The 15231-nt window shown below is 35.9% G+C and overlaps 2 protein-coding genes and 1 non-coding gene across 4 annotated transcripts; all 3 read left to right on the top strand.

Moving 5' to 3' along the window:
* The first annotated feature begins 255 nt into the window (after positions 1 to 255).
* On the top strand, positions 256 to 1669 carry LOC138886169 (uncharacterized). Its single transcript, XM_070167206.1, has 2 exons — positions 256 to 669; positions 1580 to 1669. Exons 1-2 carry the CDS (start codon positions 256 to 258, stop codon positions 1667 to 1669), a joined length of 504 nt encoding a protein of 167 aa, XP_070023307.1.
* A 7120-nt stretch (positions 1670 to 8789) lies between these two features.
* Positions 8790 to 13712, top strand: LOC104220644 (ACT domain-containing protein ACR9-like). Of its 2 annotated transcripts, none has more exons than XM_070167556.1 (6): positions 8790 to 9113; positions 10263 to 10481; positions 10560 to 10665; positions 11684 to 12032; positions 12804 to 13088; positions 13331 to 13549. In XM_070167556.1, the coding sequence occupies exons 1-6, from the start codon at positions 8951 to 8953 to the stop codon at positions 13385 to 13387; spliced, it is 1179 nt and encodes a 392-aa protein (XP_070023657.1). In that variant the 5' UTR covers positions 8790 to 8950; the 3' UTR covers positions 13388 to 13549. The 2 variants fall into 2 exon arrangements, with proteins under 2 accessions (XP_070023657.1, XP_009769845.1); XM_009771543.2 differs by having other exon boundaries at positions 8792 to 9113; positions 13327 to 13712.
* Positions 13713 to 14307: 595 nt separating this feature from the next.
* On the top strand, positions 14308 to 14381 carry TRNAV-AAC (transfer RNA valine (anticodon AAC)). The gene has a single exon. It is a non-coding gene; the product is annotated as a tRNA-Val (tRNA).
* Positions 14382 to 15231: the final 850 nt, after the last annotated feature.

Genomic DNA, 15231 nt, shown 5'->3' with positions numbered 1-15231 from the left:
GGAGCCAGAGCTGGCATAGTATTTGTCACTCCTCAAGGTGAAGTCTTGCCCTACTCCTTCACCTTGACACAACTCTATTCCAACAATGTTGCTGAATATCAAGCATTAATACTTGAGCTTGAAATGGCCGTTGATATGAAGCAATTGCAATTGCAAGTCTTTGGTAACTCCCAGTTAGTGGTCAATCGGCTTTTGGGTAGTTACGAGGTCAAGAAGCCTGAACTACGTCCATATCATGATTACGCAAAAAAGTTGATGGGGTGGCTCAGCGATGTGACTATTCAGTATGTACCAAGGAAAGAAAATAAGAATGCTGATGCTTTAGCTGCTCTAGCTTCATCATTAACCCTGCCTGACCAAGCGCAAGTTACCGTCTGCCAGAAATGGGTAGTACCGCCGCCAAATGAGGTCGAATGTAAAGAAAACGAACTCAAGCATCTTGTTGTTGTTTCTGAAGTTGAGAAAGAAGAATGGCGACAACCCATCATCGACTACTTATGCTATGAGATACTTCTAGAAAATCCGAGGAGGAGGACTGAAATCCGTCGTCGTGCACTTCGCTTCCTTTACTATAAGGATACTTTATACAGAAGGTCGTTCGAGGGAGTACTCTTGCGATGCCTAGGAGAAGAAGAAGCTCTCCAAGCTTTGCAAGAGGCACATTCTAGGGTATGTGGGTCACACCAGTCCGAACCAAAGCTCCACTTCCATATAAAAAGGATGGGATATTATTGGCCAACGATGGTAAAAGATTGCTTGGACTGCGCTCGAAGATACAAGGCTTGTCAATTCCATGCGAATTTTATTCATCAACCTCCTAAAGTGTTGCACCCAACTGTTGCATCCTGGCCATTTGATGCTTGGGGATTGGATGTTTTTGGACCACTACCAAAGTCCTCTGGTGGGCATCTATACATCTTGGCTGCAACTGACTACTTCTCAAAATGGGCTGAAGCTGTTGCTCTTAAGGAAGTAAAAAAGGAAAATGTTGCAAGTTTCATCCGAGTAAACATTATTTATCGCTTTGGCATACCTCGTTACATAATAACGGATAATGGAAAGCCATTCTATAATAGGTTGATGAACATGATTTGTGATCTTTTTGGCTTCAAGCAACGTAACTCTTCGATGTACAATGCTGCCGCCAATGGTCTAGCTGAGGCATTCAACAAGACTCTATGCAACTTGTTAAAGAAAGTTGTCTCCAAATCCAAACGAGATTGGAATGACCGTATGGAAGAAGCTCTATGGGCATATAGAACGACTCATCGCACGCCAATACAGGCGACTCCTTATTCACTCGTTTATGGAGTCGAAGCTGTCTTGCCACTTGAGCATCAAATACCTTCGTTACGACTAGCTATTCAAGAAGGGATCACTGATGAAGAAAATGCTTGACTTCGATTAGGAGAGTTGGAAGCTCTTGATGAAAAGAGATTGGAAGCTCAACAAAGTCTTGAATGTTATCAAGCTCGATTGTCTCGCGCCTTCAACAAAAGAGTTCGTCCGAGATCCTTTTAAGTAGGAGATCAAGTCCTTGCCGTATGAAGACCCATAATTACTTCCCATAAACCTGTAGGGAAGTTCACTTCAAAATGGGATGGGTCATATGTCATACAAGAAGCTTATTCAAGTGGGGCTTACAAGCTGGTTAATGCAGATGGTATGAGAATCGGCCATATCAACGACAAGTTTTTGAAGAAGTATTATCCATGAAGTTGCAAGTCATGACACTCCTCGACGTACGAGCCTAAACTGCAAGTCATGACGCTCCTCGACGTACTAGCCTAAAATGCAAGTCATAATGCTCCTCGACACACGAGTCTAAACTGCATGTTGCTACACACCTGGCCCGCAAGAGTATAAACTGTGTACTGCCAAAAAAAAAAAGTCCGCTAGGTTGAAAATCTCGAAAGAGGCGGCCTAGGCAAAAGCTAGGAATTAAAAAAAAGAGTCCGCTAGGTTGAAAACTTCGAAAGAGGTGGCCTAGGCAAAAGTTAGAACATAAAAAAATCACCCAGTCTGAACTACGGAATGACTTGATCCTCTTCACCGAGGTACGTAGGCAGCTTAGAGTTTCATTCTAAGTTCAGTCGCATAAGTTCAAAAGATACATATTGCCCCAATTATTGTCCGAGTGAAGTATGGAGGAATGCAAAATCAAGCTGAAATGCCATTCTCTTGTTGAACTTTGATCTCATTTGATTTAAAAGGAGCAACCCTCCATGGTAAATTGATATCTTCAAGTCCGTTGGTATTCAAGTTGAAGTCCCCAAGTTGAAATCTTCAACTCTGTCGGTCTTCAAGTTGAAGTCTTCAAATTCGCCGATCTTCGAGTTGAAATATTTAGGCCCTCCAAGTCTCAAAGTTGAAGTCTTCAAGTCCGTCGGTCTACAAGTTGAAGTCTTCAAATTCGCCGATCTTCAAGTTGAAATATTTAGGCCTTCCAAGTCTCAAAGTTGAAGTCTTCAAGTCCGTCGGTCTTCAAGTTGAAGTCTTCAAATTCGCCGATCTTCAAGTTGAAATATTTAGGCCCTCCAAGTTTCAAAGTTGAAGTCTTCAAGTTCGTCGGTCTTCAAGTTTCAGTCTTCAAATTCCCCGATCTTAAAGTTGAAATACTTAAGCCCCCCAAGTTGAAGTCTTCAAGTTCGTCGGTCTTCAAGTTTCAATCTTCAAATTCGCCGATCTTAAAGCTGAATTGTTTAAGCCCTCCGAATCTTCGAGTTGAAGTCTTCAAAGTCCGCCAAATCTGTGAAGTTTTCCAAGTGTTCAATTCGATGTCGTCTTCAAGTTGAAGCTTTGTAACTTTCCAATCTTAAGGTGGACATATAAGTCCCTTTGCACCTTAAGTTGGCCTCTTCGTGGGTTTGTCCTTAAAAGGAACTATAACTTTCCAATCTTAAGGTGGACATATAAGTCCCTTCGCACCTTAAGTTGGCCTCTTCGTGGGTTTGTCCTTAAAAGGAACTATAACTTTCCAATCTTAAGGTAGATACATAAGTCCCTTCGCACCTTAAGTTGGCCTCTTTGTGGGTTTGTCCTTAAAAGGAACTATAACTTTCCAATCTTAAGGTGGACATATGAGTCCCTTCGCACCTTAAATTGGCCTCGCCGATAGTCGGGCCATTTTGAGAGTAATCTCTCCAAGAATTGGGCCACATTGAGAGTAATCTCTCCAAGAATTTGGCCATTTTGAGAGTAATCTCTCCAAGAATCGGGCCACATTGAGAGTAATCTCTCCAAGAATTTGGCCATTTTGAGAGTAATCTCTCCAAGAATCTGGCCATTTTGAGAGTAATCTCTCCAAGAATCGGGCCATTTTGAGAGTAATCTCTCCAAGAATCGGGCCACATTGAGAGTAATCTCTCAAAGAATCGGGCCATATTGAGAGTAATCTCTCCAAGAATCGGGCAATTTTGAGAGTAATCTCTCCAAGAATTGGGCCACATTAAGAGTAATCTCTGCAAGAATTAGGCCACATTGAGAGTAATCTCTCCAAGAATCGGGTCATTTTGAGAGTAATCTCTCCAAGAATTGGGTCACATTAAGAGTAATCTCTGCAAGAATTGGGCCACATTGAGAGTAATCTCTCCAAGAATCGGGCCATTTTGAGAGTAATCTCTCCAAGAATTGGGCCACATTGAGAGTAATCTCTCCAAGAATCGGGCCATTTTGAGAGTAATTCCTCCAAGAATTGGGCCATTTTGAGAGTAATCTCTCCAAGAATTGGACCACATTGAGAGTAATATCTCCAAAAATCGGGCCATTTTGAGAGTAATCTATCCGGTAGTCGGGCCATGAAAGTAATCCCTCCAATATTTGGGCAAGGATGAGTACCCATCCCTTCACACCCCAAGATTATCTTCTTCATGCGTGGCTCATCTTGTTGAACAAGAATATATCTTTATCGCTTGACCTACAAAAAAAGAGAGAAAAAAACGATGGAAAATACACAGAAGAAAAATTACCTTTGGATTGCCTCCTACTAGTGAAAACACGTAGCCAAGGCAGCTTGTAGATACTACAATTCGATGCTTAATAAACACATGGGCATGGGGTTTATATAGATCTTCAATGAAGCTGATTGGGAAGCGAAATTTCGATGTGGGAATAGCTGAAATCAGTTATTGAAAAGAACTCGGATTGCTAAGGCGGCAGTACAACTGTACAGGATCTACTTGGTTAACTCCAATTTTAATATTACTTGGCTCTTCTTCAAGTTCAAGTAGGAATTGAACTTGTCTACGCAAATTTAAGTTCAAGTATGAGACAAATTTATTGTCGACACAAATTGTTCAACTGTTCGTTTGGTTTCGTATATGAATCATAAATTTCACAAGATTCAAGTTATAGTGTTCACGGTCTCCTAGTCATATTGGAATATGTGGTATGATGATGTTTCCTACGTGGATTTTCATGGAAGTTTGTGAACAAGAATTAGGATGTTTAATATATGGTGCTAATGTTAAGTAAAATTTCAAATAATGTCAAAGATGCTGACCTACATGCTCATATTTGTCATTTCATAAATATTGTGAAATGCAAATAGATCGCTTTAATAAGTTTTAGGAATATTCATAACAAAATAAATACTATGTTAATACTTCAAGCCTGGCCTTTTGGAGTTGGATACGTCTAAACCAGTCGAGCCTTGAAGTAGGGGGCATTTGTAGGCATGCAAATTTTATTGAATATAAATTCAATGAAATTATTTGGACCATTTTAAATATATAGTCAAAATATATATATGGGCTAATATAATTGAATTAATTATATTAGTCCAATATATATAGATTAAATAAATGAGTCTTAATCTATTGGGCTAACCCATTTAATTGGGCTAAAGTGATGAGCCAACTTCATTAAGCCCAAGATGACATCTTCCTAGAGGCCCAGTTTGGTGTCACGTGTCAAATGACGTGGCGCGCCAAGTCAAACGAAAGAGCCAATAGGATCATGTCACGTGTCAAGATGACAAGCCATGCCAAGTCACACTAAAAGGCCAATGAAATCACGCCACGTGTGCAAGTGACATGTTCTGGCCAATCAAATGCGGTCATCTCACACTTCAATTTGATTGGTCGGAAAGAGTTTGTTCTTATCATAACTCTTCCCTTCCACAACTATAAATAGGGGTCTTCATAACTCAGAAAAGACACCAGAAGTTATAACAAGAAGCAAGAAAGAGCTCGTGGATCAAACGCTGCAAATTCCTCCACAAGTTTCAGGCTTCAAGTTCAAGTTCAAGAAATCAAATGCAAGTTCAAGAACAAAGAACAAATCAAGGTCAAGTTCAAGTTCAAGCAATCAAGCTCAAGCTCAAGAACAAGATCATCGTTCGAGGCAACAAATACATATTCAAGATCAAGCTCAAAGCCCCTTGAATTTATTTACTATTGAAAAGAAGAATCAGAGGATTCATAGAGATTGTAACACTCAAATATTCGAAATAAAATACTACGATTGTTGCGATATTTTTTGGTCTTGATTTTCTCGACGCAAATTTATTGTCTACAACTACTTTAGTCCCATTTACTAGAATGCTGAAGTTTTGTGTGATTGTCTTTGCTACTTCAGCCCCGTATGCTGAAGTTACGCGAAAAAGTGGGTTCGCTGATAATATTTTTTACAAAACGGGCACAAATTAAAACGTGATCCAAAAAGAAGGTATAGATGCAAATAACCTCATTTAGTCCGCTTCGAGTGTATGCTCTTCCAGTTGTCTTTGTTTCGAATTCGAAAGGATGGCCGAATCACGATTCTGCTTATACCCATGCTTTTGTCTCCCATACTCATAGTCCCGAACCACTTTCACTACGTATCATCATTTCGTTTTGCCGCACGATAAAGATCGAATAGTATCGATACATATTGCATGGTGAATATTTTTAGGCCAAATGCATATGCAGCCCCCTAAACTTATCCTCATTTTTCACTTAAATACTTAAACTTGAGCCGAAAAGTTAGTTAAAATATAGAACATCATATATTTAAAAGTTAACAAGCTAGTATTCTTAAAATTTGTGAATCTTGGAACAAGGTTTTTCTTTTTTTTCTAACACCATTCTTATATTTAAAATCTATTTGATCCTTGCATCCTTATTAATGTCCTTATTGGCATGTTGTTATATGAATTGACATGATAATATTATTTCATAATATTTCTATGTGGACACACTTTCTATTAGTTTCTAAAAAAGATTCAAACTTTCATATTTAATTATTTCCTCCGGTTCACAATAAGTGAGCAATTTGCTTTTGGCACACGCATTAAGAAAATAATATTTTAGACGAAAATAGTTAGTGTGACTAAACTACCCTTCGTTAAATAATGTTGCATCATAGTTATAGTAGCACTTACTTCTCCTCTCAAATGTAAGGAGTAAATGACTTTTTAGGGATACGTACATAAGAGTAATTTTGAAAAAATAAATTGAATTTTTTCTTGATTATATAAATGGACACTTATTTTTGACCAAAATAAAAAAGTAAATTGGTCACTTATTGTGGACCGGAGGGAGTATAAACTTTGCATTTCTTGATTTATACTCCATCTTTTCACTTTTACTCGTTAATAATTATTGACTTTACACGTCCCTTAAGAAATAAGACTTGTAATATGTATTTTACCATATAACCCCTAATACTGATAAAAGTTTCTCAATAGATGACACAGTGTTCCAAGCGTGGTTGTTAAGAAATGAGTAATTAATGTAAAAGATAAAACAGGAAAAATTATCTTTCTCTTAGTTTGCTAAAACTGATAAGTAAAAATAAAAATTTATTTTTAGCATAGTGAACAAGTTAAAGTAAATAAATTTATTTTAGACCATAAACTTTTAATACAATAAGTGTGTAAAAATTGCACGGGGCGTCCTATTTGGTCGCCCTCATTTAACTTATACCCATTTTTTTAAAAGTTTCAACTTGTACCCACTTTTTAAACAACTTCAGCCCTCTTTCTCCTCCTCTTTCTCCTCCTTCGTTTTCTTTTTCTTTTTATTCTTCTTCTTCTTCTTCTTCTTCTTCTTCTTCTTCTTCTTCTTCTTCTTCTTCTTCTTCTTCTTGCTGCTGCTGCTGTTGTTGGTGCTGCTATGAAACTTCAGTTCATGGGGATGATGTTGCCATAAGTATGTTTATCAGGTTATTGAAAAATAAATTATAAATAACTTTCTAAAGTAAGTACGTACATGTATGTAAATATAAGTACATTTCCTTTAATTCACATTCTATTTTTTTTTTTGGCGGAATACATAGTTTACCCATCCAACTTACACTCAAATCCCTGTTACACACCTGTTGACCACAGGTATAATTTTACACACCAAACCTTTTAAATATATGTCAATTACACACTACTTTTGACCAGCCCCGTTAATATTCAATGATGTGTATACATGGGCTTATTTAAATTAAAAAACAAACGATTCTTTAACTAAAATGGACAGACCGACCCTTTTCTTAATTCCGACCCAAAAGAGATCTGACCCTGTTAATTAAAAACAACTTCGCGACTAGATTAGCAAACATAATTCCATTTTCAAATCCCTGTTCTTCAGCCCTAACCTTTGAAACGAATCCGACGAGAACACATCTACTCTTTATTGTTGTTACTTTCTTCAGGTTAGTATTCTCACTTTAGGTTGTTCAACCGTTTTGATTTAAATGGGTGGGTCAAAATAGTTAGGGTTTATTTGGGTTTATTTGGATTTTTCTGAAATTGATTCCTTTTAATATGAAGAAGATGAAAATGGTTGCTTTTAATAAAAAGGAGATGAAGAATTGGGCGTTAGGGGTTAAGAAAATGGGCCCAATTCCAGTAATTAGCTGTTGTAATTTGTCAGGTGAGACAGAAAATAACTTTTCACGTGCCGTATTGGTCGTGTTTCACACGTCCCAGAAGCTGGTCAAAAGTAGTGTGTAATTGACACACATTTGAAAGGTTTGGTGTGTAAAGTTATACCCGTGGTCAACAGGTGTGTAACAGGGATTTGAGTGTAAGTTGGATGGGTAAACTATGTATTTCGCCTTTTTTTTATTCAACTTTATACATTATCAATGCATTTTAACTTGTTGTGCTAAATCATTGTCTAGTTTTTTAAGTTACTAATTCTACTTATGATAAACTTATTATCTGTACAAAAAATCAATTACATGATAGCATAAAACATGCTGAAGTTCAGCAAATGTAGAACAAAACTTCAACTAAAACATGCTGAAGTTCAGCAAATAGAGAACAAAAATTCAGCTATTAGAATGCTTAAGTTCAGCAATTACAAACAAAAACTTCAGCAAATAGAGAACAAAACTTCAGCTACTATGCTTAAGTTCAACAATTACAAACAAAAACTTCAGCAAATAGAGAAAAAACTTCAGCTACTATGCTTAAGTTCAACAATTACAAACAAAAATTTCAGCAAATAGAGAACAAAACTTCAGCTACTATGCTTAAGTTGGCAATTACAAACAAAAAAAATTGGCATACTTGGTTCAGCAATTTTTGCTACTTCAGGCCCGTCTACTAGAATGCCGAAGTTTTGCGTGATTGTCTTTGCTACTTCAGGCCCGTATGCTGAAGTTACGCGAAAAAGTGGGTACGCTTGTAATTTTTTTTGCAAAGCGGTTACAAATTAAAACGTGACCCAAAAAACGGATATAGATGCAAATGCCCCGATAAGTATTAAATATTGTTCCAGTCCAACATCTTAAATAAATTTTTTAAATATTAAATTTCGTGAAATCTTATTTTTTTAAATTAAATTTCCTGCCCAATCAATAATTCCCCGCTCTCTCTAGATTTAAGTGGAAACACCAACGACCTGCTTCTCCACACAATTGTGTACACGAGCTTCAACGAACTTTCTCGAACCAACTTAGCATTGAGCAAACCTGAGGTGACCAGTCGGCTATATTTCTTCTAGTTTTTGTGTTTTGATCATCGGATTCCGGTATGGGTGTACCGGACGACGACGATAGCGACACCGTAATTATTCAGAAGGGGAAGGGAGGCGAGGAGCCTAATGTAATTACGGTGAATTGTCCTGATAAAACCGGCCTCGGTTGTGATATCTCTCGTACCATTCTCGATTTCGGTCTCCACATAATCAAAGGAGGTATTCTTATTAAATTTTCACTCCATTTCTATCAATTTCTGTGTTACTCTTTTTGTTTTACTTCATTTGTTTATGGGATGAATTTTGATTTTGTTTGTTATTGTTTTCGTATGATTAGGGATTTTTTTAACAAGATATGCATTGCATGTTGTTTGATTATTCTGGATTTTTCTGATATCTTTTAACTGCAATACATATATATATATATTCTGTTTTCATGTTTATGAAAGTTTGATTTGCTACTTAATTTATGATTTGGTGGTGTTTGTTCGACATCTGTTTCGCAAAAATGGAACCTTTTTTTAAACTCTGCAAACAGTATCTGTTTCAAAGTACTGAAGATTCTTTTGGCAAAAATTTATGGAGAGAAAGCTCAAAATTTGTTTTTCAACTTGAAAAATTTCATTCAAGTTTTAATTTTGACCATTTCTAAGCTTGAAAACAGCGTTGGAATATGGAAGTCCAAAACTGTCAATTGGAGGCCAAACAATAAGCCACCGTTTGAGCTGGTTTCACCTATTTATAACTGTTGGAGGTCAAAGAATGAATAGTTAAAAAGATCTTTTGGAAAAATGTCATCCTAACAATTCTTGCAAAAAATCGTGTTTTGCGCGGAGGAAAATGTTTCCCTAAAAAAATATTTTCTACGTAATTATTTTGTCTTGGGAAAAAAGTTTTCCGGATAATTTTTCGTAGTGTTTACTTGAAAGAATTTTAATTGATGCATGATAATCGAACGAGAAGGATAATGGAAAATGAGGATAGTGTTTTAGTGATACTCTTTATTATTAAAAGTTTTCAACAATGTGAAGTAGTGGTTGAGGCAAGTGATATGGAGTAAGAGTTGTGATATTTGTAAAAAAAAAACAAAATGATTCCGGTTCATAGTTGATGGAAGTTAGCTTTTCGATTTTAATGAAAAAAAATTACTGGGAGAAAACAACTTCAACACATTGTGCAATTTTAGCTGGCCGACTTTATCATGGTCACATATTTAGCTTTCCTAATCTCCATAAGAGCTATTGCGATTGGCTAATTGTTGCCAATTCAAATACTTACCTACCGCTCCTTCTGTCTACAACTAAAATATATTTCTCTTTTCTCCATTGGTACATCGTTAACTAATTGCCCCATGTTTCTGTGAATCAGATGTTTCAACGGATGGGATATGGTGCTATGTGGTGTTATGGGTGGTTCCTCAGTCTTCCTCATCTAAAGTAAGATGGAAGAATTTGAAAGTGCGCCTTGTATCAGTTTGCCCATCATGCTCTGTTTCAATTTATTTGAACCAACCATCGCCACCCGCTATTTCTTCTCCTGTTTACCTATTGACATTTTGTAGCTCAGACCGAAGAGGATTATTACATGGTAGTGACAAATCTTCGTACACAGGTTATGGTTATTAATTTAGTGCTCTCTCCTAATGCTATTGCATGATGTTGCTAGACGTTAACCAAGTTCTCTCTGAGCTCGAGCTTACCATCCAAAGGGTAAAAGTGACAAAAACTCCTGATGGCCATGCGGTAGACCTTTTCTTTATAACAGACAACTTGTAAGTGTATAGCTTCTGCATTGCTTTTACAATATTGAGTCATAGAGTTATAGGGTTGTAGTAAACCTGTTGTGTTAGAACTGGCAAGCGGAAAGCTCCTTCATGGGGACAAAAATGAGTTAAACGTGAAATTCCAACACTAAATTAAGTACTAAAAATGATGGATGTAGCCTGTAAGGAGCAATCTAATATTTTATTTGGTTTTTTCTTATCTTTTATGGCTGTGCCTTATTTGCTTCATTTTTGAATTGTCATCTTGACTAATACACAATGTTTCTTGACTTTAGCTTAATATTCTAATCTGATAAATAACAATGCAGACATTTATATTTGGTGCAATAATTCTGTACCTTTATTCTTAGTTAACTATGCAGAAATAATTCCAACAAGTGTTTTTATATTTCTTCTCTCAGAAGAATGGATAACAAGTTTCTCTATTTGGGAACAGCTTATTTTCTTCATTCATATTCTCATTCTGGAGTAACAAAATAGTCCTTCGCGGACGGTGAAAGATTTTTCAGTTTCCTTCGCGGACGGTGAAAGATTTTTCAGTTACTCCTTTGCGGACAATGTTATCAATTACTCCTCTTCTGCATTGTATCTCCTTTCAAATGTATAATCATGTTTACCGTATCACAAGTATTTCTCTTTTGAAAGACTTTTACTTCATTCATATTTTGATTTTGGAGTAACAAAAACAGATGTTTGGTGGACGATGTTTTTAATACTCCTTTCCTGCATTATATTACCTTCAAATGTACGATAGATAATGTATTTCCTGTAACTATTACCAATTATTTCCTGGGATGACTGACGGAAGACCATATCTTGTGATATCAAGCAAATATTTCTAGTATATTTGGGTTTATGTAAATCTGAATTAGAATGTGCAGGGGACTTTTGCTTTAGTACTTCATATATTAAGGATCTTATTCTAATCCATAATGCTGTTTTTCATTCATTATTCGTAAGATGTTCGAAAAGAAGTGAATCTTATCATATCCCATTTCATGTTCAGAGAGCTCTTACATACGAAAGCTAGGCAAGATGAAACATATGAGCAGTTGCGTGCTGTTTTGGGCGAATCATGTGATTTTGAGCTTCAGTTAGCTGGCTCTAAGTATGACAACCTTCAGTATATCTCTTCTCTTCCTCCATCTGTTGCTGAGGAATTATTTAGGTGCAAAATCGGAGATAACGAATTTCATGCACAAGCTCTTAGTTCAGATATGACAAAGTTGAAGAAGGCTAGTGTGACAATAGATAATTCCCTGAGCCCTGGTCATACGTTGCTTCAGATTAGTTGCATTGATCACAAGGGTTTTCTTTATGACATTATGAGGACATTGAAAGACTTCAGTATTCAGGTATTGACTTTTAGATTTACAGTTTTCTACTTATTGATTCCTCATTATTTTTTGTTGCTTTAGTTGCAAATTATCTAATTTGGGGCTTGGTGTACTTGAATTTGGTTCTTACTGGTATATTAATGAGTTTGAAGTCCATAAACTTATTGCACCATAATGTAGATGATTGCCAAGGTTATGGTTTCTTCATTGCAAGTTCAAAGATATTGTGGATTTTACCTAAGGAATATGCTTTGTTGAGGTTTTATTGTCTTCTTTACCCAGTACTAGGAGCTCTAACAACCCGGAAGGCGATTCCCCCTACTATCTACAAATCCAGATGCGTCAAGAGTGCTTATTTCACAATGTAAAAGATATAAAAATAAGGATCTTTTCGTTCTAAATAATTAGGCTACCTTGATCTCATAGACATTAAAATAATGCAATGTAAAATTTAGTTTTTGCTAAGTGAAAAATAAGGGTAAACTCGTTGGGAGGTAAATGATTTATTCCCGTATAGGTGCTTTGTTTTGTTTGAATGATCTTTAGTTTCTATTACAGTTTTTATTATATCTAAGGCAAACTGTTGGAAATGTGCCAATTATCTGAACAGTTGGTTGTTCCCCTGATATTAAAGACCATCATTTCACCCCCATTTTAGAGTTTTACATGTAATTGTGTAATGTATGGCACAAAGAGAAAACATGAAATGAAGAATGCTTATACAATCGATTTTTCTTTCTCTGATCAAAAGGAAAACTATGCTGATAGTTTGATTTCTTTTCCATGTAGATTTCTTTTGGGCGGTTTTCACCAGTTAATAAGGGTCAACGAGAATTAGACCTTTTTATCCGGCAGAAGGATGGAAGAAAGATTGTAGATCCAGAGAAACAAGATGCAATTTGTTCTCGCTTGAAAGTGGAAATGCTTCATCCTTTACGTGTTATAATAGCAAATCGGGGACCAGATACTGAACTTTTGGTTGCAAATCCTATTGAGCTATCTGGAAACGGTAGACCACGTGTTTTCTATGATGTTACACTGGCATTAAAGAACCTTGGGATCTGCATCTTCTCGGTAAGTATATGCTGGTGTTTGAAAGAAAAAGTTAGCACATTTTTAACTTTACTGATTCTATGTGAAGATTTGAAGAGAATGGATTGCCTTTATACTCCTAGTAAGCTTCAAAAAGGTTACAAACATCCTAAGAACACTGAACCTATAGGCAGCAAATCTTTAAACAACCTACATTCAGTCAAGGCCTTATGCTAATAAAAAACTAAATTGCAATGAACTTTAATCTCTTGTTATGCAGGCAGAGATCGGAAGGCATTGTACAACAGATCGTGATTGGGAAGTTTACAGAATCCTGTTAGACGATAACTGTAGTATTGACATGTCAACTATGGTTGGTAGAAATCGGATTGTAGATAAAGTAAGAAGAACATTGATGGGTTGGTAAGCCAGACCTGTTTGGTGATCCCTTCGTGTAGTTTATTACTACGTAATTGTTATTATATCTAGCTGAGCTTTTTGTTTGGTTGGTAGTGCTTGTATACCTATATGTATCTTCTTCATGTAACTCAAGTCTTTTCCTCTTTTATTTTCTCAACCTCGTATCATATTGATGTTTGAGAAATATTCTGACCATTATCTTGGCAGTCCCATTAAATCCGAATTCTGAAAGGCTTAGTTACAATACATTAGTCTTAGCACTATTGTCTTATAATTCCCATAAAGTCAATTGCCTTGAAGAGTATTGTACGAGAAAGCATAAGGAGTAATTTGTTTTGACTTTTTGGTTATAAAGGAAGAAAACAAACACCGTTAAAATGATCGTGAAATTTTCTTCACATATAACTAGTGATTTTATTAATTATCTATAGTCAGAGAACCTGTTTCTCCTTCCATATAATTCTGAACACGGTACTGGGGCTCGCTCATTAGGTTTGTTGCGTACTTTGTTAATGCTAAATGCCTATCTTTTTTTTGAAAATCTACGAGTCTCAACTGATTTCTTGATTGTTAACAAAATTAAGTTGTGTCAAAGTTCCTTACCACATCAAGTGTCTCCAATTCGTTCTAAATCCCGAAACGGATATGAAAATGCGAAAGATTGAGGTTAGGGTAAAGAAAACATGGAGCTTAAATAACATTCTCAGAATGGTTTTTAAAAGTTTATGTGCTACGATTAGGTTGAACAAGCCCTTCTAGTTTTAAAAGATTGTGTGGATGCTTTGTGAAAGCTGTTTCAAAATTTAAATTTTTATAATATATAAAAACAATTTAACATCAAGGTGTCGTGGTGTAGTTGGTTATCACGTCAGTCTAACACACTGAAGGTCTCCGGTTCGAGTCCGGGCGACGCCAGTTTTATTTTTTTACTGCTTTTTAAAACCCTTTTCTAGTTGGGGACTAAAGTTGTGATGAACGCAATACAGGAATCAGCATGAGGTTTGCCAAGGAAGTGAGAGAATCCTCAACATAAATCCTTTTTTTGTTTTTAATGATTTAAAAGGTATCAGTTTGTTTAAGTTCAAAGAGTTTGAACAAACACAAAAGATGTGATTAGGAAAAATATTCCTTTCAAGAAAGTACGGCCATGTTTTAAATTGTTAATATGCCGCAATTATGTCCTCTATTCCAGCTTAAAATAAGTAAAACGTTTTATTTGAATATTTTTCAAAACTTCTATACTGAGTAACTAAAAAGTTTGATTTGAACAGTCGGTACAAGTTTCATAAGTTGCATTTCTTCTTGTATTTTGATCTTTGTAATAAAAGCGAGAAAATGTGTGTATCGATAATTTTAAAAAAAGATGAAATTAGAAGGTTCGAACCGGTGACCTTTTTATCTGCAGTCAAATGCTCTACCACTTAGCTAAGGACCCCTTTTTTCTATAATTCCGGGTCTTACATATTTATAGTTAGGTTGTGTTTTCCATTCTCTCGCCAAGAATTCCCACTATGCAAAACCTTAATTTCAAACATAAAACTAGGCAAGAAGCAAAATTAGTTGCTGATTAATATTCATTCTCTTATTCCAATTTCAACCAATGTTCCTAATATATGACCTAAGTTAATTACTATTTAACTACTTCCATAAGCTTTCAACTAATTAATTGTTGTTGATTTGACTAGGAATAATTTAACATCAACAAGAAAATAATTTTTAAATTACAAGTTATCTCATACTTTTTTATTTTATTTTTATAACAGTG

The sequence above is a fragment of the Nicotiana sylvestris genome, chromosome 2 (genome assembly GCF_000393655.2).
Source record: "Nicotiana sylvestris chromosome 2, ASM39365v2, whole genome shotgun sequence".
Lineage (NCBI taxonomy): Eukaryota > Viridiplantae > Streptophyta > Magnoliopsida > Solanales > Solanaceae > Nicotiana > Nicotiana sylvestris.
This window is presented reverse-complemented; position numbering and strand designations above follow the sequence as displayed.

What these genes read in the sequence shown, in the direction of transcription:
- LOC138886169 (XM_070167206.1), top strand. Translation starts at nt 256, where the DNA reads ATGGGGTGGCTCAGCGATGTGACTATTCAGTATGTACCAAGGAAAGAA. An exon ending in TGCAAGAGGCACATTCTAGG is followed by an intron (nt 670 to 1,579) that starts GTATGTGGGTCA and finishes ATAAACCTGTAG; the next exon opens with GGAAGTTCACTTCAAAATGG.
- LOC104220644 (XM_009771543.2), top strand. Translation starts at nt 8,951, where the DNA reads ATGGGTGTACCGGACGACGACGATAGCGACACCGTAATTATTCAGAAG. An exon ending in TGAAAGACTTCAGTATTCAG is followed by an intron (nt 12,033 to 12,803) that starts GTATTGACTTTT and finishes TTTTCCATGTAG; the next exon opens with ATTTCTTTTGGGCGGTTTTC. An exon ending in TTGGGATCTGCATCTTCTCG is followed by an intron (nt 13,089 to 13,326) that starts GTAAGTATATGC and finishes CTTGTTATGCAG; the next exon opens with GCAGAGATCGGAAGGCATTG.